The sequence below is a fragment of the Tiliqua scincoides genome, chromosome 5, assembly GCF_035046505.1.
Source record: "Tiliqua scincoides isolate rTilSci1 chromosome 5, rTilSci1.hap2, whole genome shotgun sequence".
NCBI lineage: Eukaryota > Metazoa > Chordata > Lepidosauria > Squamata > Scincidae > Tiliqua > Tiliqua scincoides.
The window spans coordinates 41620355-41642610 of NC_089825.1; the positions used below are offsets into that span (position 1 = coordinate 41620355).

The 22256-nt window shown below is 44.8% G+C and overlaps 1 protein-coding gene across 1 annotated transcript in view; it reads left to right on the plus strand.

The window, feature by feature from the left end:
* The first annotated feature begins 595 nt into the window (after positions 1 to 595).
* Positions 596 to 22256, plus strand: part of KCNH8 (potassium voltage-gated channel subfamily H member 8) — a 225099-nt gene continuing 203438 nt past the window's right edge. The window contains exon 1 of the mRNA XM_066627249.1: positions 596 to 671. Within this exon, the coding sequence (XP_066483346.1) occupies positions 596 to 671 (76 nt within the window). The remainder of the gene's footprint in view (positions 672 to 22256) is intronic.

The following is a 22256-nucleotide window of genomic DNA, read 5'->3' on the forward strand; positions in this document are numbered from 1 at the left end:
GGGGGGCTGCAGATCTCTTATGATGACTGCTGGAAATCCCCCCCCCCCCCGCGTAAGCTCTGAGGATCTTCTTTGCCTTCAAGTGGGCAGGGTCTGACTCTTGGGACTCATGGGGGGGGGGAGATGGGGGGTCCTGGTGGGGCAGCCCGTTCTGCTGCTGTGCCCCTCCTCCTGCCAAGCATCCTCCGCTCCCCAGGTGGATCCTGGCCCCCCACACCTGAGCAGCCAGGCACACACACACCCCTTCCTGAACGTGGCTGTCTGCGGGCAGCCAATGGGCTGACAAAGGGGCGGGAGAGGACGCGGCGCTTGCAGCTGGCGAGCGCTGGCAGCAGCTGGTGGAAGGCGAAGGGGGGTGATGGTGGTGGGGGCTGGGGGCGCGCGCGCACTCGCGGGGTGGGTGGCGAGCCAGGGCGCTTCCCCGGGCTGGGCTCAGGTCGGCAGCCAAAGTAGCATCGTCCATCCCTCCATCCATTGCCCGCGGCCGGCAGTCCCGGGCGCTCCTCCGGCCGCCCGCAGCGCTGCTACTTTCTCTGCGACGCCCCCTCCTCCCGAGACAAAACTTTGATGGAGAATCTCACACCGCGCTGGAAAAATGCCTGTGATGAAAGGATTACTGGCACCCCAGAACACCTTCCTGGACACCATCGCCACCAGGTTCGACGGCACACGTAAGTCTCCCCCTCCTGGGGAGGTGGGTGGGTGCTGGGGGCGTTGACATGGGGGGGTCGAAGAGTTTCCTTGGGTCTCCGATCTAACGTGGAGAGGAAATGCATTGAATTGGGGGGAGGGAGTGGAATGGCTCTCATCAAACTTCACTTCTCATTTCCAATGGGTGGGGGGACACAATCGCACCCCCCCCCCCTCGCTTGCCATTGAGGGCGATCGCGGCTTTCTCCTCCTCTTAGATGGGCTTTGTCCACCGCTGCAAACTTTGGCTACTATAAACCCTTTATTGTTTGGTTTAACTTGGATGGTCAACGCTGATTTTCCTCAATCCCACCCCCTCTTTCCCTTTATGAATGGGTACTAGATTGAGGCAGCAATCCTATGCTGACTTTCCTGGGAGTAAGCCCCGTTGGACACAATGGGACTTACTTCTAGGTAGGATAGGATTGTGCTCACAGTATATACATAGAGAGGGAGTGTGGCAGGGAGGGAGACAGACACAACAAGCAGACTTCATTTTCCGAATGTAGGGGGAAAAATCTCTTTAAAAGCTTAGTTCTTGTCAACCAGGTTTTGTATTGGCTGGACAGCTGCTGTTTGAAGTTACTGAATGGAAGTCTATATCCGTCCGATTAATGAATGAGTTTATTACGGCTGTAAGAGAGACGGGGAGGAATGCTAGACGTTCAGGACCCTGGACAGATCCAATCTTCCTCACCTCGCCATCTAATCCCAGAGTTTCCTGTGAAGGGTTGCTGGGATCTCAAATGGCCGGTTTTTTCTTTTTCTTTTTTTTTTTTTCCTCTTTTTCAAAAATATTCCAGCTGTTCCTAGAGATTTTTTTTTTTAAACCACTGAGAAGACAATTTCCCTTCCCTTCCTAGCACACACATGGCCTTCCTGCTGCTTCAGTTAATCCCTGCTCATTGGCTCTCTTGTGACATACTGGAGTGTGTGTGTCTGGGGGTGTGTGTAAGATTGAATATATGCAGACACACACCCCTCACCCCCCCCCACATATATGCATGCACTCACACACACTAAATATGTAAGATTGAACACACAAAAACACACACCCCTCACACACCCCCACATATACTTGTGCACTCACACACACTAAATATGTAAGATTGAACACACAAAAAGACACCCCCCCACATATATGCGTGCACTCACATATTTAGTGTGTGAGAGTGCACATGTACGTGTGAGCGGTGTGTGCACAATCTTACATACACACCCAGGCACACACTGTTGCAAATGTTATTTGATATTCTATTGGTTCCCTTTTCTTTGGAAAGGATTGCTCTCCATCCTACTCTGTGGAGGTGCTGCTATATCCAAATGCAAAGACAGATGTAATGCTCATGTTTACCCAGAAGTTTATTTGTAGGGAAAACTTCAGTCTCCTTGTGATGGTGTCATGTTTGCTTTGGAGGAGGATTGTCACAGAATGAGTTTATTCGGATTCCCACAGAATGGGTGATGACGTGTTTATTTTTCCTGGGGACCTTGTGTTGAAGTCAACACTCTTGGTCAGAGTGTAAGATGGATGCAGGTTGTCCAATGTTAGTTGCAATCTCGTCTATAGCTGTAAAAATCAGTGTCAACAAATTATAAAGGCACATTAGATTTCATCCTTAGAATAGTGGAATTAGGTGAAAACCTTTAGGTGTGTGTTTTGTTTTGGTATAAAGTAATTGTGTGACAACATTCTGTGTTCCCGTCCCATGAAAAATGAGAATTTTAACTTAAGAGATTCTAAATTATGCTTCATAGCAGGTGCATGCAGAGAGAATGCAGCAGATATTGCATAGCCAGTAAGGGCTGTTAGCGCGCCTCTCTGGAGCGCTGTGGGGGTGGGTAGGCAGAAGACCTTCTCAGTGTCCAATCTAAGTCAGTAATGGACGTGGGGTGAACCGGAATCGCTCCCATGATGCCTGACCAGCTAGAGGAGGCAGGCTGGCTAGCCCCTTGTCCAAACTTGAGGACCTTGCAGGGGTGACCTGAAGGCATAGCAGTTCTACTGACTTACCCTCTTTGGGCGACGTTGAGAGGCGGGCTTAATAACAATTGAGCTACGTCTGGAGTCGGGTGGATGCCCTACGAGACTAGGGGACGTAGACAGCTAGGGCCGTTTCCCCCGCCTAGAACCCCGCACTTGGGATGGGTTTGTTTAACCCCTTTTCTTGCCCTGTTGCAATGTTTGGCATTTTAATAAAAGTGGCCCATTTTAATTCAATACCTGTTGTCGGCTGTATTTATTTGGGGAGTGCATGGTAATATAACTGTTAGCTCTTATAGCAAACTGGCTGGTGTTCAGCCTACATTTTTCCCAAAGGAAATTTTTTTTAAAGTGACCTGTCTATAAAACTACTCAAGAAAGAACTTTGGATTTTGAAGAATTACAAGCTGCACCACAACTAAGTCAGGCTGACTTGCTGGTGGGCAAAGATCTGAACTGGAGCAACATCTGACATCTGTGGGGCAACAACTGGGTTGTGGCATGAACTGTCTGTTTCACTGTCTAAAATGAATTCCAATTTCATATATAGTTTTGAAGATGGGACATGCTTAGGATGAACACATGCAATGAACTAATGAGGCTTACAAATGCTTTACTTTTGATGGACTGCACCCTTAGTTTTTAGTATTGTACAAATTACATAGACTATTTTATCCCAGAATCCCTTTGATATTGATAATAAATATTGTGGCATTCTAAATTTTCAGCACAGGTTTGGATGTGGCAATGCTGGCTGTAGTTAACAGAGCTCCTTTTATTTTAAACCATGGGGAAGGATATATTATGTTGTCATCAGTAAGACTCTAATCCAGCAATACATCTTTAATCCGGTGGAGAATTAATTCTAATTCTGGGCAACAGTGCAAGAAAGGATTCCTGATCATTTTGGAAAATATGTTCTGATTTATATAGCACTTTCATTAAAGCATGCTACACAGTATAAATATAGGGACTCTTGACTCTGTGGAACTCTTTTCTGAAATAGAGAATTAGGAGCCTTCTCAAGTCAGAATTTGAGTGGAATCTTTATTCTCTTGTCCCCTTGATTCAGCCAGTGTACTTGGAAGGAAATTTCATTGATTGAAATGGAGCATAACCTCTATAGGAGTATACAATTTGCTTTTCTAGACTTGACCAAAGATCTTCTTTCCAACATTGGTCAGCTGGAAAGTTCATGCCTTTGAGAGGTTCACAAGATGGTGGAAGCCATCTCATATAATATATGAGATGTATACTCCCAGTATAGTTATAGGAAGCATGTCCTCTGAACATAGAGATTCTGATATTAGGTAATGGCCACTGATGAGCCTATCCAGTTCTGGTGCCATGGTCCACCATGCCTTGGGGCACATGCAAGTTTGTGTGCACACAAGTTTGTGTGCAAGTGCCCTACCACCATGGTCTCCCTACCCTGCTCACCACCCATCTTGTCATAAGATCAGAAGAAAAGCCTGGCTGAATCTGACCAAGGCCTAAATCCTAACCAACTTTCCAGCACTGGCATAGCTGTGCCAATGAGATGTTTGCTGCATCCTGCAGTTGGGGGGCACTCGTAGAGGCCTCCACAAGGTAAGGGAATATTTATTTCCTTACCTTGGAGCTGCATTGTCCTTATGTCAGTACTGGAAAGTGGGTTAGGACTATGTCCTAAATGTCACTCTAGTCCAGCATCCTGCTTCCTACAATGGCTAGCCTACAAGCATGAAGGAAAGGCGTGTCTCTCTCCTACCATTGCTCTGCAACTACTGTCCGGAGGCATACTTCTTCTCTGAAGCTGGAACTAGGATATGGTCATCAAGACTAATAGATCTACCCTCTGTTAATTTATCTAAGCCCCTTTTAAAGCCATATAATGTAGTGGCCACCAACACACCTTGTGGTAACAAATTCCATGCACCAAGTATGCCCTGTGTGCAGAAGCACTTCTTTTTTTAATCTCCCACCTATCTCATTGTTCTCCCTCTCCTAGGCTTATCCTGCCCCTCTCTTTATGAGGCAAATAGGCAGTCTTGCTGGGGAGTTAATGGGCATGCAGTGGTTGGTTCCTTTTCTTTCTGGCAAACTTATAATATGGGAGGTTCTGCCAGTGCTACTGAGAGCATCTTGGACTCATTGACCTCAGTATGGTGGGGTGCAGGGGAGAGAGAGGAAGGAACTATTTGGGCATTTCCTCTCCCCCCCAAGGGATTCTCCCATAGGCCCTAGAGGACTCCTGGGAGAATCTAATTGGTTGCTATGGGAGTTCACTGCTGCTTCAAAGGTCACTTAGGAAAATCCATAGTCTCAATGTCTCTAGATTTTCTCAACTCTTTGAGCAAATCACACATAGCGTTGAGAAAATCTAGAGTCACCATGAAAGTTTCATAGCTGAGTAGAGACCTATTATTATTATTATTATTATTATTATTATTATTATTATTATTAACAGTATTTATATACCGCTTTTCAACTAAAAGTTCACAAAGCGGTTTACAGAGAAAAATCAAATAACTAAATGGATCCCTGTCCCAAAAGGGCTCACAATCTAAAAAGATGCAAATGAATACCAGCAGACAGCCACTCGAACAGACAGTGCTGGGGTGAGATGGGCCAGTTACTCTCCCCCTGCTAAAAAAAGGAGCACCCACTTGAAAAAGTGCCTCTTACCCAATTAGCAGGGGTACCTACCTGATTGGGTTGGTGTCCTCTGGGAGTCAAGGATACCCAGCACATGCCTGGTATGCCCATATTGTAAATCTGGCCCTAGGCCCAGCCTCCACTTAATTGTACTAACAGCCCAATTAGGCAGCCCAATTGGGCAATAATGCCCCATTGGGCATTAATGTGTGCAGAACAAGTGTTACACCAGTGGTGACTGCCTTATGGCAGTCACAGATAGCCCACTAACAGCACATGAAGCTGCACACTGCTGGAGCACCAGCAGGGAGGCTGCATTGGCCTTATGTGCAGAGATGGTGCTGGACCAGTCCTCTGTAATGGAAATGGGCAAGATCCCTTGAGGAGATAGGTTGTGATGTCAACAATGGCCTCTTGCTCTGGCAGGCAAGCATGGGGTTAACACCAGGCCTTAGAAGGCAATGAGTGTACTGCACAGCTACAGCCACTTGAAGGCAATAGGACCCTCAGGGCTAAAAGCAGCACCTGATGAAGGGTCTGGTGGGTAGTAGAAGGAAGAAAGCTGGAGGAAATGAACTGACCTGGTGAATTAATGGACTGAGGAACTACTGAACTGATGGACTGCTGGAACTGCTGATGGACTAACTGAATAAAGGACATATGGGTGAATGGACTTTGGAGACTGGTGTGTGGCTGCCATGCCCAGGACCAAGGTGCTGCTGTAGTGGCTGGAGAAGCCTCTGCAGGTTGAACAGGTGAGTTACCCTGGTGGTGAGGTCCAGCAGCGCAGAACTAGGGTAATTGTTGGGGAAAGAAGGGGAGTTAATGAGCTTAAAGTGGGCATAATTCTCTAAGTGAAACTTGGACTGGGAATCTGGCAAAACATCTGCCAACCCAGGTAAGTAATGGGAGAGGTGGAATGGGAGAGGGAGGGCAGAACAGGCCTGCAACAGATATGGGGAGGTCAGATCAGGCCAAGGAAGGGGACAGTGGTGTCCACCAAATCCAAACCCCCTACCTGAACCCAATCCAGGCACCTGGGTCTAGGCAGACCTGTGCCAGCGATTGCACTGGTGCTGGTCTGAGTAGCTATCTCTGCATTGCAGAGGCTTATCCCTGGTTAAGGGAACAAATATTCCCTTACACAGAGGAGACCTCCAGGACTGCCCCCTCCCCCACACACACAGAGGATGCAGTGCAAGCTGTTTTTGCAACACCTGTATTAAGGGGAAAGCATAGCATGGGGCTTTTAGGCTTGCAGTCCTTGATTCTGAATTTTATTTGTGACTTACGCCTGAACAATAGTGCATATGCTTTTCCCGAATTCATATCATATTAGGAGTTGATGACAATATGTTCCTATCTTCCTTTGGGTGAAAATGAATGTACAAGCTCAGCTGGAGGCATGTCTATTGCGGTAACCTCTGATCATTAAGGAACATTAAAGAGGGGGCGTAGGCTGTGTTTCCCTTACTAGCATTTGTTCTGCAGGATAATGGCTTTTTCGGATTGCTTATCATTAACGTGATGATGAACAAACATTACCAGCTGACGTATCAGAAGACAAATGGTACATTCTGTGTCACTCTTTGAATTTATTGGCTGCATTTGACAATTGGTATGAATACATTGTTTAAAATGTCTCCATCTGGATTAAGGTAGCCCCCATGTGAAATTTGATACTCAAAAGTGCATATCTCAAGCACTGGTCTTGGTTGTAGTGGATAAAAGTAACTGGGATATCAGCTCAGTTGACTGCTTGAAGAGGGATGACTGGATAGCAACTCATGGATTGGTTTAGATATTGCAATCCTGGAAGTATGGTACATTTGACTCATTCTTTGGCTGTTACCAATATATTACAGGTGTGTACCGCTTAACAACAGACCACATAATGACGGATTGCATATATGATGGTGGTCAAAGCACAACAAAGAGGATTTTAATGAGGCTGTCAGGTCTCCCATAGCAGAGTGTCTGTTTGCAGGACAAAGAGGCTCTTAATGCAAAGAAGAGGCAATTTGTCTACAGTAGCCTGTGCAGCCAGCAAGTATCTGGCAGAAAGTGTCTGTTTACACAACAAAGGCACTAGTTTGGGCTGTGTGTTTGCTTAATGACCAAATCGTATAACAATGGGGTAGGAGAACATAACTCTGTCTTTAAGTGGCACACACTTATATATGAATCGGAGTAACCTAAAGCATTCAGAAGCTTTAATATTGTTATTTGTAAATACTATTGATTTGAATGGATCTTTCATCCAAGAAAGTCTTTCTTCCAAGACTCGCACACCTAAGCATATAGTGGTGTTTACACCTGAGTTTATTAGGGCTGTAAGTGTTCAAAAGTATCATTATAAAGTGCATGTAACAGATGGCATGGTATCATAGCCGGTGTGCTTAGGGTGTGCTTAGATCTCTCTCCTAGCAAAGACCTTGGATTCAAATGCAATGGAATTGAATGGTTCAAGAGGCTTGGTTTGAAATCTAGTGCTTGCTTACTTGCTTCAGAAAGATTGTTCAACAAAAATGATTGTCCTTTTGCTTAGAAAATGCTTTGCTATTTTGTGTGACAAATGTTTTTGATTTGTTTATAAACTATGGCACTAAAAGCACAGGGTCAAAGTATACAGTGCCTAGCAATGCAACATGAACCAATTAAAATGTGATAAAAGCATAATGCCATTGATGTATTAGGACCATCCAATAACTGATCTTTATGGAAACCTTTAATTCTCTGTGCATTCAGGAGTTCTCCAACAGTAGATGCTTTATGTAGGAGTGTTCTGCTTTATTTGGGAAGTAATACAGAATTAAAGGGAAAAGCTGGAAGAGAGGAATGGAGACCAAATATTGTTTCAGAGATTGGTTCAGGGCCTCTGATAAGGACAGATACTTCATGTGTTAATTAAGTTTTAATTCCATCTTTCAACATGCATAAATATCAAAATATAGCTACACTGAAAAATCAGAATGAAACTGACACCAGCAGGATAAAAATCACAAAATTAAGTCACAAAGACATAATTTTAACAGTATAGTGAACCATGGGCTGGCTTCCCTAAGAAGTGGATTCACCTGTTGGGACACCACAGCCAAGAAGCACATATTGAATGCCCATCTTATTTCATGGGTGCATGGCATTCAGAACCTGGCATCTTCTGTACATCTTAACAGACATGGGTGTTCATAGAGGCGAAGGAATTTTCTCAGATACTTTAGATGGACCCAAGTGGTCCCTTATTGGGGGTGAGGCTGTAGCTCATGGGTGGAACACATGTTTTGTATACAGAAGGTTTAGGTTAAGTACAAATGGAACTGGGAATGACCCTCATCTAAAATCCTGGATAGCTGCTGCCGGCCAGTGAAGAGAATATTCCTAGGAAGCCCCAACTCAGTAGAAGACAACTTCCAATGTAACTGGTAAGGCTGTATAAATACGTCCTGAGAGCTAGGATGGTAGTGGTTAAGAAGTTGGACTTTGACCTGGAAGATCGAGGTTCATATCCCCCCTCAGTCACAAAGCTTCTTGGATGACCTTGAGCTAGTCACTATCAGCCTCACCTACCTCGTAGAGAAAATGAGGAAGGCAGAACCATAGATTACCTATGAAGCAGGTAACCCAATCCTATCCACACTTTTCTGGGAGTAAGCCTCATTGACTCTAATGGGACTTACTTCCAAGTAGACATGCATAGGATTGGGCTGAGAGGCTATTGGGCTGTCTAGCTATATTGGCTACACAGGCTGACAGTAGCAGGTGAGAAGTCTTTTTCAACCCTATCTGGAGATGCTGGGGATTGAACCTGCAACCTTCTGCATGCAAATCTGGGGCTCGGTTACTGAGACACAATCCTTTTGACATTCTCTTTAGAGAAAAGGCAAGATAAAAAAAATGTAATAAACAGCAATTGAAATCTTGCAATGTATGTGGGGAAAATAATTCCTTCCTTCTAAATCTGCTGCCTGTGATACTCTGAAAATCTCAAGGCAATTTAACAATATATTCAAAATGGCTGGAAGGAGGTTGATTTATTAGAGAAAGTCATTTGAGATTAGGAATAGGAGATAAATATACAATCAGAAAGGAAACCGCAGCAAGTAGGCAAGAATTTTTGAAATTCATGGTCCCCTATGAGGGCTTTTGGAAGGATTTTGGAGTTGCACCTACAAAGCTGCTTTTCTTGTTGGGATGTTCCTATTAGATCTGAATTTGTACAAGGCTTTCACTTTTTTTATTGGGACATTTCTAATGTTCGTAGGAGTCTACGTTTTTGCTCTCAGGGCTATTTGAGGCTATAGTGTGTCAGGCCTATAATTTGACTTTACCTTCAAGTGGGAATTACTGAAAAGAGAGATGTTCCTGCTCTGTATGGAGCTGCAAATTATTGCCTCATCATGTTTATGTCTTTCCCAGAATCTTCCAGTTGAGGCCTCATTTTTCATGTTAAGGTAATTTTTTTTCCCATCTTGACATTTATGGAACTTGAACTGAGATTCCTGTTCTCTGATTTCCTCAAGAACTGCTGGACATTAACATTGGATAGAAGTTTGCTGAAATATCAAAACTCTTTTCTTATTTGGAACAAAAATGTATTAATTTAATCTTCGCCCACAATGAGATTATCCTCTTCCAGATGAATCTGCTCATCCTATAAGATATTTAGAGGATCTTCTGTGGAATCTACTGCTTTCTGTGACTTGATTGGTAGTGACTCTTGACAGTACTTTCTCAATACTTGCTCCCATCAGTAGGAACACCATGCTTTCCAAGGTGCAGTTGGCGTCCTACCTATGGGTTTTCAGGTGTTGAAGGGTATTTTCACCAGCCTGATGGAAAAAACTTTTTTTTCTGTATTGGTTGGCAACCTTCAGTCTCAAAAGACTATGGTAGAAGCCTACAGCACCCGGTATTCCCAGGCGGTCTCCCATCCAAGTACTAACCAGGCCTGACCCTGCTTAGCTTCCAAGATCAGACAAGATCAGGCATGTGCAGGGTAACTGTCTACAATTCCAATTTTGATCCTGGTTTCTTCCTTCTGTGATTGTTATTTTATCACCACAATTAATTTTTTTTGTCGACCGTTTTTTATTTTGCTTATTATCTTTTTTAATGTATGTCACATTGAGTGAATCCTTGTGAGAAAGGTAGGGTATACATTAAAAAAAATAAATACTAGGCCTGGATGCTTTTAAAAGGGGATTAGGCAGATTTATGGGGCGAAAGTCCATCACACATTACAAGCCATGAATACGGCATACAGCCTCTGGGTTTTGGAGGTAGCCTTTCCCTGAATGCCAGGTGGAAGGGAGTGGCAACAGGATAAGGGTATTTTGTTGTTTTGTGTGTTCCCAGAGGCACATGGTAGACCACTGTGAGATAATGGACTAGATGGGCTTTTGGCCTGATCTAGCAGGGCTTATGTTCTTAAATATTTCACTCAGAAAAATGGAGAAGAAAATGGACACGTTTATTAATTACAAATTTAGAAATATTGGATAGTATTGGACAGTATTTAGAAATACTGTGGACAGACTCCTTTGGAGTGTGAGGCCATCTGCCTGCCTGTTTGACCCTTGCCCAGCTTGGCTGATAAGAGCTGCCCGGGGTGGGCTGGCTGAGTGGACAGGGAGGGTGGTCAACTCCTCCTTGATGGAGGGGACGTTGCCACTCACTTTGAAACAGGCGGTGGTTCGCCCCCTCCTGAAGAAGCCCTCCCTGGATTCCACTGTGTTGAACAACTACCGGCCAGTCTCCAACATCCCATTTCTGGGCAAGGTAATTGAGCGGGTGGTGGCGGCCCAACTCCAGAGGGTCTTGGGTGAAGCGGATTATCTGGATCCTTTTCAATCTGGTTTCAGGCCGGGCTTTGGGATGGAAACTGCCTTGGTCGCCTTGGTGGATGATCTATGCCGGGGACTGGACAGGGGGAGTGTGTTCCTGTTGGTCCTGCTGGACCTCTCAGCGGCTTTCGATACCATTGACCATGGTATCCTTCTGGGCCGATTGGCTGAGTTGGGAGTTGGAGGCACTGTTTTGCGGTGGTTCCGCTCCTACTTGGAGGGTCAGTCCCAGATGGTGGTGCTGGGGGATGCCTGTTCAACATCCTGACCTTTGAGGTGCGGGGTGCCACAGGGTTCAATTCTGTCCCCCATGCTATTTAATATCTACATGAAACCACTGGAAGAGGTCATCCGGGGGTTTGGAGTGGGGTGTCATCAATATGCTGATGACACCCAGCTCTATCTCTCCTTTCCTCCAGACTCCAGGGTGGCTGTTGAGGGCCTGGAGTGCGGCCTGGAGGCAGTGAGGATCTGGATGGGGGCTAACAAGCTGAAATTAAATCCGGATAAGACAGAGGCTCTCCTGGTTCGGAAATCCTTGATGCAGGTACTGGACTATCAGCTTGCTCTGAATGGGGTTGCACTCCCTCTGAAGGAGCAGGTCCGCAGCTTGTGGGTCCACCTGGACTCGCAGCTGCTCCTGGATTCCCAGGTGGCGGTTGTGGCTAGGGGGGCCTTAGCTCAGCTTTGGCTGGTGCGCCAGCTGCGGCCGTATTTGGATTGTGCAGACCTGGCCAGGGTGATCCATGCCACGGTGACATCGAGGTTAGATTATTGTAACGCACATTATGTGGGACTGCCCCTGAAGACGGTTCGGAAACTGCAATTAGTGCAGAATGTGGCGGCCTGTGTGGTCACTGGAGGTAGGTGGTTTGACTCTGTCAGCTCACTTCTCCGGGGGCTGCATTGGCTGCCCATTGGTTTCCGGGCCCAATTCAAGGTGCTGGTTTTGAACTTTAAAGCCCTGTACTGCTCTGGGCCAGGGTATCTTAGAGATTGTCTACTTCCGTACAATCCGGCTCATCCTCTTGGGTCATCAGAGAAGGCCTTTTTACAAGTGCCGCCACCTAAGGAGGTATGTGGGGTGGTGGCAAGAAATAGGGCCTTCTCAGTAGTGGCACCAAAGTTATGGAACTCCCTTCCCCTTGACTTGAGAATGGCTCCCTCTCCTGAGACTTTTCGGTGAGGCCTGAAGACCTTTTTGTTTAAACAAGTCTTCTGAGTTCATGGCCTTTTTAACATCTTTTCTATATCTTTTAGTATTTTTACAGGCCTGATTCCTCTATGATTTGCTGCTTTGCTCTTTTTATCTGACTTTTTATCTGACTACTGTTTTTATGGTATCTGTTAATGTGTTTTAATACATTTTTATTTGCTGTTAAATTATGTTTTTTAATCTGTTTTTAACATGTTGTAAGCCATCCTGGGTCCCTTTGGGGAGAAGGGCAGGATATAAATAAAGTTTATTATTATTATTATTATTATTATTATTATTATTATTATTATTATATCCAATTAAAGCTCACTTTTTTCTTTGTTCCTCTTTTGAGGGGGGGGGGGCTGAAGGAGAAGACTGGCAGCCCAATCCTAACTAACTTTCTGCATTGCAATGCAGTGGTGACAAAATGGCATCAGCGGTATCCAGCACTTATCCCCTTCCCCCCAGGGCAAGCCCCAGCAGCCACTATGGAGCGACACATGCTTGCAGTAGCAAATCTCTGGCACAAGTCCGAGCAGTGACTAGTTTAAGCCCACCCAGTATGTTGATGATGGAGGAGAGATTTCAATGCAGATAACCCAGCTCCTAAATCAACAAGTAGCCCAACAAGAATCTAACAACCCCATGTTTAACAAGCAGGAGGAACATTCTGCTGTTTGAGCAGATGGGTTTTAAAATGTGTACGATCATCGTGAATTATACTGAAAAATCAAGTGGGAGTGATGATCAAGAAGGTGATTGCAAAGACCAAAGTGTTTTGTGTTCACATTTCTTGCTCTGAATTAAACATGTCCAGTGAAGGCAATTGAAAGGTGTACCAGCTGGTCTTAAGCCGGGGAGATGCTAATCAAATTGCTGAGTGAGCAAAGGGCAGTGACTTGGAATGAGCTGCAATGGAATAGTAAGACCAGAAGCCTGAATTTATTATGGCCTACTGCAGGGATGAATGTTGCTTAGCAATCGCAAATGCATTATATGCTGGGAAATCAGGTTACAATTCCTTTGCCATTTCTTGGCCATTTTTCTCAGAAGCAAAAAAAATATATATCTGCTTTGTCAGACTGGGTAGGAAGGAAGGAAAATTTACAATACAAGCCATGCAAATTTAATCAATATCTATGTATATATTTAGTGGGAATTTATATCCCGCCTTTTGCCTCCACAAAAGGACCCCTGTGAATTTCCTGTGTAGAGCAAACGTCTATTCCAGATTTAGGTTCCCTTGTTAGAATATGTGTAACACACACCAATAACAAAAAGAATGCCCAGTCACATGATGTTTCGGAAAAACTCTCAACAGAAAAAGCACATTTTCCACAATGGACTAGCAGGGATGGTCCCTCTTGTCCCTCTACTCAGCTCTACTCCAAGTAGTCCCATTGTCTGTCATTCAGGAAAGCAACTTCTTTCTCCCAGGTTACAATGGCCAGAGCCATGAGGAATTGCTTCCTAGCTTCCCCACCTCCTTTTTCCCCCCTCCCTGGGCTTCTCCAGCCAATCCAAAGGCAAGAACCCCCTTAGGCTTCTCCTTCTGCCCTCCTTTGTCCAGAGGGAAAAAAAGACCACCCGTCCTTCATCCAATGATTTGTCCAGTTGGTTCCTTCATCCAATTGGTTCCTTCAGAGATGGACAAGAGAGCCTGCTCCTGCCTTCCTCCCCCTTCTGCTTTGCCTCCTGGCTGGTCTGCCTTCTGCTCAATGCAAAACATTAACCCTGCCTTGCCTCCTGGCTGGAACTTTCCTGCTGCTGCTTGCCAGGTCTGAATTATGGCCCCACAAGATCTTTCATGAGCTGAAAAAAGTAAGCAAGCACACCCAGCAGACTTAAGCCTGCACATGTGGGGACTTATTTCTGAATCAGTGGCTCAAACTTGAGTTGGTGCCCGAGTCAGTGACATGCCTGAGTTGTGTGTACATGAGTCAGCAAAACATGCTTGCTTTTGCGACTTGGACTCCAGTCACGTGACTCGCCATCCCTGTGGACGAGTTGGTGCATTTGCACCCTCTCATTCATATTTGGATGAATCCTTGAGCCATCTTTGGAAATGAAAAGCCCATTGTAGTGTTAATTCTCTGAATATGGACATATCTCTCAAGTGTTTTTTATGATTTTCCCCTTAAGGTTTGGAATTCTTCTGCATGAGGTTTTTACTTGTTTTCAAGCTCTTAGGTGTTGTCAGTGCCTGTAGCGCACCTGTCATCCCTGTGCAGACCCAGTTGGTTTTTTGTCTATCTGAGGGTAGCTGCCAACTTTGTATGGGTGATGCTGCAGCAGCAGCCCACCTTGGGTGGCAGAAACTACGTTGGCATGGGTGACAGTGTACTTCCTTGTGCCAGGGACCTTCCAAGAACTTCTTTCACTTTCAGGTGTGCACTGAAGCACCAAACTGGTGTTTCTTCAGGGACAGGCCCTCGTCCACAAATACATTTATAGTACATTCTTGCTATGATCCATATCAATTAAATATAGACATTTTGCATTGGGTGAATGTTGGCCTTGAGCAATATAATAACAGATGGTCTTGAGAGACTAATAGTAGTATGAGGTATAGTTAAAGTAGGGTTCCAGTGAATGTCGTTAGATTATGAGACTTTGACATTCCGTTTGTTCTTGGTTTATGCATATTCTTCTATGCACAAAACTTGGTACTGGTCACAAAATTCAGCTCCCTAAGATCCCTAGCTCTACTTTTTAAAAGCAAATTTCTCCTTCTCCTCACTCTTTATTTATATCTCTCTCACAGTATTGACAGCCAAGATGGTGTAGTGGTTTGGGAGTTGAACTTAAACCAGGAAGATCCAGGTTCAAATCCCTGCCCAGCCATGATGTTTCTGGATGACCTTGGGCAAATCCCAATCTCTCAGCTTCATCTACCTCACAGGGTTGTTGCGAGGATAAAAAGAGGAGAAACTATGCACACCACCCTGAGCAACTTGGAGGAAGGGCGGTATAGAAATGTGAAAATTAAATATATATTTAGATTTTTTAGAAATTGTCATTATTCCCACCCAAATTTCCACAAATACACCAAATTAAATTTAGAATGGATTTAAGTTTCTGGAAATGTGCAATGAATACTGGGGAAACCTCAAAAGCTAGAGCAGTTTGCTTTTCCACCACTTTGAGCATCAGAAAAGCAGTTTAGAAATTAAATAAATAAAGCAGAAAAAGTTTTCAAGTGATCAAAGAATAGAATTGCATTGCCTATATAGCATATTATATGTAAGGCTACAATCATATCCACACTTTCCTGGGGGTAAACCCCATTGACTATAGTGGGACTTACTTCTGAGTAGACATGCCTAGAATTGGGCTCTAATTTACATATATTTCACAAATCAGCTGTCCGTGGCACAGAATTTCCATGATTACAATACCCTGTGCATATGGTTCTGACAGTATCACAGTGGGCAAAATGTATATGTTGCAATTAACCTGATAGAAGGGGGAACTCATTCACTCAGCACTTCCTTCATGATGACATATTGCAGTCACTGTAAAAGACTACCTATTAAACACATAAGAGCATAAGAACAGCCCCGCTGGATCAGGCCATAGGCCCATCTAGTCCACATGTATCTCACAGTGGCCCACCAAATGCCCCAAGGAGCACACCAGATAACAAGAGACCTCATCCTGATGCCCTCCCTTGCATCTGACATTCTGACATAACCCATTTCTAAAATCAGGAGGTTGCACATACACATCATGGCTTGTACCCCATAATGGATTTTTCCTCCAGAAACTTGTCCAATCCCCTTTTAAAGGCATCCAGGCCAGTCACCATCACCACATCCTGTGGCAAAGAGTTCCACAGACCAATCACATGCTGAGTAAAGAAATATTTTCTTTTGTCTGTTCTAACACTCCCAAAACTCAATTTTAGTGGATGTCCCCTGGTTCTGGTGTTATGTGAGAGTGTAAAGAGCATCTCCCTATCCACTCTGTCCATCCCCTGCATAATTTTGTATGTCTCAATCATGTCCCCCCTCAGGCGTCTCTTTTCTAGACTGAAGAGGTCCAAACGCTGTAGCCTTTCCGCATAAGGAAGGTGCCCCAGCCCAGTAATAATCTTAGTCTCTCTCTTTTGCACCTTTTCCATTTCCACTATGTCTTTTTTGAGATGCTGCAACCAGAACTGGACACAATACTCCAGGTGTGGCCTCACCATAGATTTGTACAACGGCATTATAATATTAGCTGTTTTGTTCTCAATACCTTTCCTAATGATCCCAAGTATAGAATTGGCCTTCTTCACTGCCGCCGCACATTGGGTCGACACTTTCATTGACCTGTCCACCACCACCCCAAGATCTCTCTCCTGATCTTTCACAGACAGCTCAGAACCCATCAGCCTATATCTAAAGTTTTGATTTTTTGCCCCAATGTGCTTGACTTTACACTTACTGACATTGAAGTGCATCTGCCATTTTGCTGCCCATTCTGCCAGTCTGGAGAGATCCTTCTGGAGCTCCTCACAATCACTTCTGGTCTTCACCACTTGGAAAAGTTTGGTGTTGTCCACAAACTTTGCAACCTCACTGCTCAACCCTGTCTCAACAAATGTGATACAGAGCCCAATCCTATCCATATCTACTCAAAAGTAAATCCCATTATAGTGAATGGGGCTTACTCCCAGGTAAGTGGGGATAGGATTGCAGCCACAATCACATAGCCAAATCTGATTGGCTTCATTTAACTACGATATCATCATGGTGGATGTGTGATACTGCTTGGTTGGACCATGTAGCCAACAAGGAGAATCTTCCCTTTAAAAAAAAGTGCCCAAGTAGCTGCTAATAAGAGAAATGAAGAACAAAACAGAATTTAAGAAATGTGGAAAAAACAGCATTTGGAATTCTTTTTAGATAACATTTTGAAGTTCCCAAAACTTCCTCTTTGCACTGAAAATTATTATTAAATTAGGCTTACGAATCATGAAGATCAACCTGGATCAGAATACAAAGAACTGCACCCTCCATGGACAAAGTGGCTTGGGACTCGTGTATCTTAACCAGCAGCCCCTTCCCACCATCACATAGCAAACTGTGTTTGAAATTGGGAACTTTTCCAAACAGCTTATGATACGGCATGGGAATCTGTTGTTCTAGGAGTCCCACATTCCATTGGGCATGCCCAAGTCCCAGGCTTGGAAAGAAAATATAACACATTCCATTGCTGTTAAATGGAACCATTAAAAAAATCAAAAATTAAAATCTGTCAAATGATTTCAATCCATACCACAAAAGTCAAAGGGCACAAGCTTGCTGATTTTTGTCCTGAGTCTGCAAAATGCTTGACGTTGTGAACAGTCTTCCCATAAAAGTAGCTACTAGCAACCCAGTTGTAGAGAACAAAAGAGAAGAGTTGTTTTTTTTTAAATTGTCAGAAATGCCTTTTGATCTTAAGCTTCCTGAGGGATTGCTTCATTACTTTGGCTATCTCCAGCAGATTATTGCATGAAAGACTGCAAAAGAAAGCCTTCTCTTAAACGGCAAGTGGGGATTATTCTTCTCTTAAAGATTCAAAACTGTATCAGTAGTCCTCATGCTTCTTTGTCAACTACCATTGTAATCGCCCCTGAAAGCAACTACCATTGCAGCTGTCAGCAGGAAATCTTGGTTATCTATGATTCTTGTCATTTTGAATAGTTTAGGGCACAATCCAAAGGCCCTCTTGGGCCAATGCAAGTCCCTTGTGCCATCCCAACCTTGTCACAAAAATGCCATAAAGTACTTTTGCACTGACATAAGTGGAGTTAGGCCGGCGCACGGATGTGCTCTGGCCTCCCCATGTTGCCGTGGGCCCCGGGATGGGGTGAATTTGTGTCAGCCAAGCTTGGCTGGCACAGGGGTTGGGTGTGTGTGTGTGTGTGAGGAGGGCGGGGAGGACATGGGAGGGAGGCTGAAGGCCCCTGCAAGTTTGGAGGGTCTCTTCTGGCTTCGCAAAGACCCTCCAGGGGATGCAGGGACCAGGGATGTGTGGTGCGGAGTCAGCAGGTGAGGCAGAACTGCCCTATCATTGTCCATGGAAAAACACCACAGCTGCCCTGCATGTTTACACCCGAGGAGGCTTTTTCAGGTGTAAGGAGAGCCTCCTAAGGTGTAAGCAGGAGGGGTGGCCGCATTGCTTTCCAACAAACTAAGATGAAGTGGTTCTGCCTCACCTGCTATCAGCGCGCACCCCTTTAAATTGGTTGGGAGAAGCTTCTGAAGCTTTCCTGACTGGTTTAAAGGGCTGTGCATTGGTAGGGGGCAGTACTCTGAAGATCCCTGCAACCCCCAGAGGATCTCTGCTGGTCTTATAAATACCCTCCAGGAGCTGCAGGGGCCTTCAAAGAGGCACCTGTGATCAGCGTGCACCCCTGTAAACTGATCGGGAGACACTTTTGTACCTGGCTGCTGCAAGATCTTCTGTGGGAGGTAGGATCGCTTCATTGGGAAGGTTGCCAAGGATCACTACAGACCAGATCTGGACTGCAGGCCATAGTTTGGAGATCCATGCGCTGTGTAATGTGCCATGTATACCGACTAGCATTATATAAATAACAATGATATCTGAAACTCCAAAGAGCTGAACTTCTGTCAATTGGCAGTAAAGCACAAAATGATTCCCCGTCAGCTGACCTTTCACCTTCAACAATTTTTGTTGGGCAGAGTCTGATACTTACATTGACTTGCATTGAATTTCTTTGTCATGAAACTTTCCTTCTCCCTGCTGTTGCCAAACTTGTGGTTTCCTTCTTCCTTCTAATTAAGTGAGGGAGAGAGAAACAAGTTCTATTTTTCCTTGTCACCCAAACCACAAGCCTTAAACCAAGGCAAGAAGTCTAACAATTTTCCCCTGTCTTCTTCAGGGTTTGTTATCTCCCTGTTATATAGTCTGTTCCTTCATCATTTCTTGCTGTAAGAAGGAAGGGGAAAGGAGGAACTTTAAAATCTTCCTCTAAAGAAATGATCTCTAGAAATCTGATTCACTAGGGAACTGTTCTCTACGTTCTATAATAACAGAATGTAGTTACAGTTCATCATTCACAGCTGAAACCAAGAATTAAATGCACATTAAGGGGGCTTCTAATAAGTATCATTGTTTGTTGTTTTGATAGCATAGTGGCTTTGTGTAACCCCTGGGGGCTGGGGGATAAGAATAGGCCCTCGGTTTGGCTGTACTTGTCGTAAGAGGCGACTAAACAGCCACCGGGTAGATGGGACTCGTCAGCCTGGGAAGGCAGCTCATCTGAGAGAAGGAAACTCTGATCCCAAACCTCCACTGCCTTGTGGCTACATCCAGTTATGGAAAAGACTTCAGGAGTTTTAGCCTCGAGGCAAAATCCTGAGCCGGAGTCCCTGAGGCAGTTCATGGCTGAACACAGTCACGTTCTGGCAACTCCTGCAATGCTGCTGGAACCAACCATATTGGCCTCTGCCTTTCCATTGGACCATTTCAGCGACGTGGAGAGGGGGGATTTGCTACATGGGTAACAGCCTATCCTCCATACCTACTTTACCCAGGCTTCGTGCACTGGAGAGGACACTCTGTTCCAGTACCACCATTCAGAGTGCAATACCATAGTCTTCTGAGACTGAAAGATGCCAACATTGGTTTTGTCTTTTTATAATATGCCTCGGGTAATTCTTTTCAGTGCTGGATCGTTTTTAATGAAACATTTCCTGTAAACCTTAGTCACACTGAGAACACAGCTGATCGTGCAGACCTGGCCACGGTGATCCATGCCACGGTGACATCGAGGTTAGATTATTGTAACATGCTTTATGTGGGGCTGCTCCTGAAGATGGTCCGGAAACTGCAATTAGTGCAGAATGCGGCGGCCCATGTGGTCACTGGAGCTAGGCGGTTTGACTCTGTCAGCCCACTTCTCCGGGGGCTACATTGGCTGCCCATTGGTTTCCGGGCCCAATTCAAAGTGCTGGTTTTGACCTTTAAAGCCCTATACTGCTCTGGGCCAGGGTATCTTAGAGACCGCCTACTTCCGCACAATTCGGCTCATCCCCTTAGGTCATCAGAGAAGGCCTTTTTACAAGTGCCGCCGCCTAAGGAGGTACGTGGGGCGGCAGCAGGAAATAGGATCTTCTCAGTAGTGGCACCAACATTACGGAACTCCCTTCCCCTTGACTTGGGAATGACTCCCTCTCTTGAGACTTTTCAGCGAGGCCTGAAGACCCTTCTGTTTAAACAAGCCTTCTGAGTTCATGGCCTTTTTAACAACTTTTAGTATTTTTTACAGGCCTGATTCCTCTATGATCTGCTGCTTTATGCTCTTTTTATCTGACTACTGCTTTTTTGGTATCTGTTAATGTGTTTTTAATATGTTTTTTATCTGTTGGTTAAATTATGTTTTTAATCTGTTTTTAACATGTTGTAAGCCGCCCTGGGTCCCTTTTAGGGAAAAGGGCGGGATATAAATAAAGTTTATTATTATTATTATTATTATTATTATTATTATTATTATTATTATTATTGGGGGAAAAGACAGAACTTTCTGTTTGACTTTGAATACGCTGGTATTGTCACAGTCCGAACATTCCTCAGTCCCTTTCAATGCCTGACGAGACCACCAAGTTTTTCCAACTTAGTTCTGCTTGCATGTAATTAAAATAGACATGATCATAACCATTACCCTAATGACAATATTTGCGCCCCCCCTTCCCTGCTGCCGGAAATTCAGTTAATGGCAAACAATTCATGCAAGGCCCATCGTTAGTACTACAATTGGTCGATTTCCAGACAATAAAGCTCCTTCCACCTTATTTGCTGATCACAGCAAAAGGATTGTCTTTGAGTGTCCAAATTACAGCACTAGTTTGCATGGTAGTTCAATTCCTTGCAGTTCATTTAACATGCTTAATTTGTGGCTTCTAGCAACAGTTTGTAAATGGCACAATGAAATAAAAGCAGCAACAGAATGGATTGCTGCAACCATTCATTGCCTGCTGATCCTTACTCAGGCTTGGGAATTTAGTTTAATGGCAAATATGTACTGAAGAAGGCTCTTTAGCTTCTGTGAAGATCAAATTATGTTTTTTTGTATGACCACATCAAGAAAGTATGCTTCAGTCTTCACACGCGTGTTAAGGCACTGCCACCAGTGAGATCAACAGAATACGTTTAGATGTTAACTTGACAGTTAGTGTGAGAAAAGTTCCTTTCCTGCTACTGTATTCCTCAGTCTCTGTGACTTGATGTCAAGTAATGGCACAATCCTATCTGATATTGCCAGTCGGATGAGTGTGCATGCTTTCACAAACATGCTGTAAGGCTCATGGCACCAGTGGAAAGGCCTGCTGACGCCAGTCAAAGGCCTGCACCCACCAGAGTGGGTAAGATCGCTGTGCACCAGCATAGAGAATTCAGAACAGGGCAAGGAGAGGGTGTAACAGGGCAGGGGGAGAGCAGGGAGGGGCAAATCAGGTCCCGAAGGTGGCAGTGGCTACTGCCATATCCTATTCCCCCTTCCTGGGCCTGATTTCCCATCGGGGGCTCTCAGACTTGCAACAGTGATTTTGCTGGCGTGAGCCCAAGTAGACCCCATATCAGCTGTTGGCACTTACTCTGTGGGAAGAGGACAAATGTCTCCTTCCATCAAGGAGACCTCCAGCAACTTCTGTTCCCATGCTGGCTGCAGCAGAGGCATTATTAGGATTCGGCTGCCCGTGTTTGCCAAAACATTGCATTTCAGTCAAAATGCTCAAAGTTTTGCATGAAAGATGGACCCATTGCAAGAAATCTGTCCTGGCTAACTTCAGTACAGCAGAAACTGGGGTCATTAGAGGAGCTCACTTAATTTGGGCTTCCATGTCTGCTGATTTTTTGTAGCTATTTTTTCTTGTTTTTATTACAGCTGCAGTTTATGAATCTCTGTGGC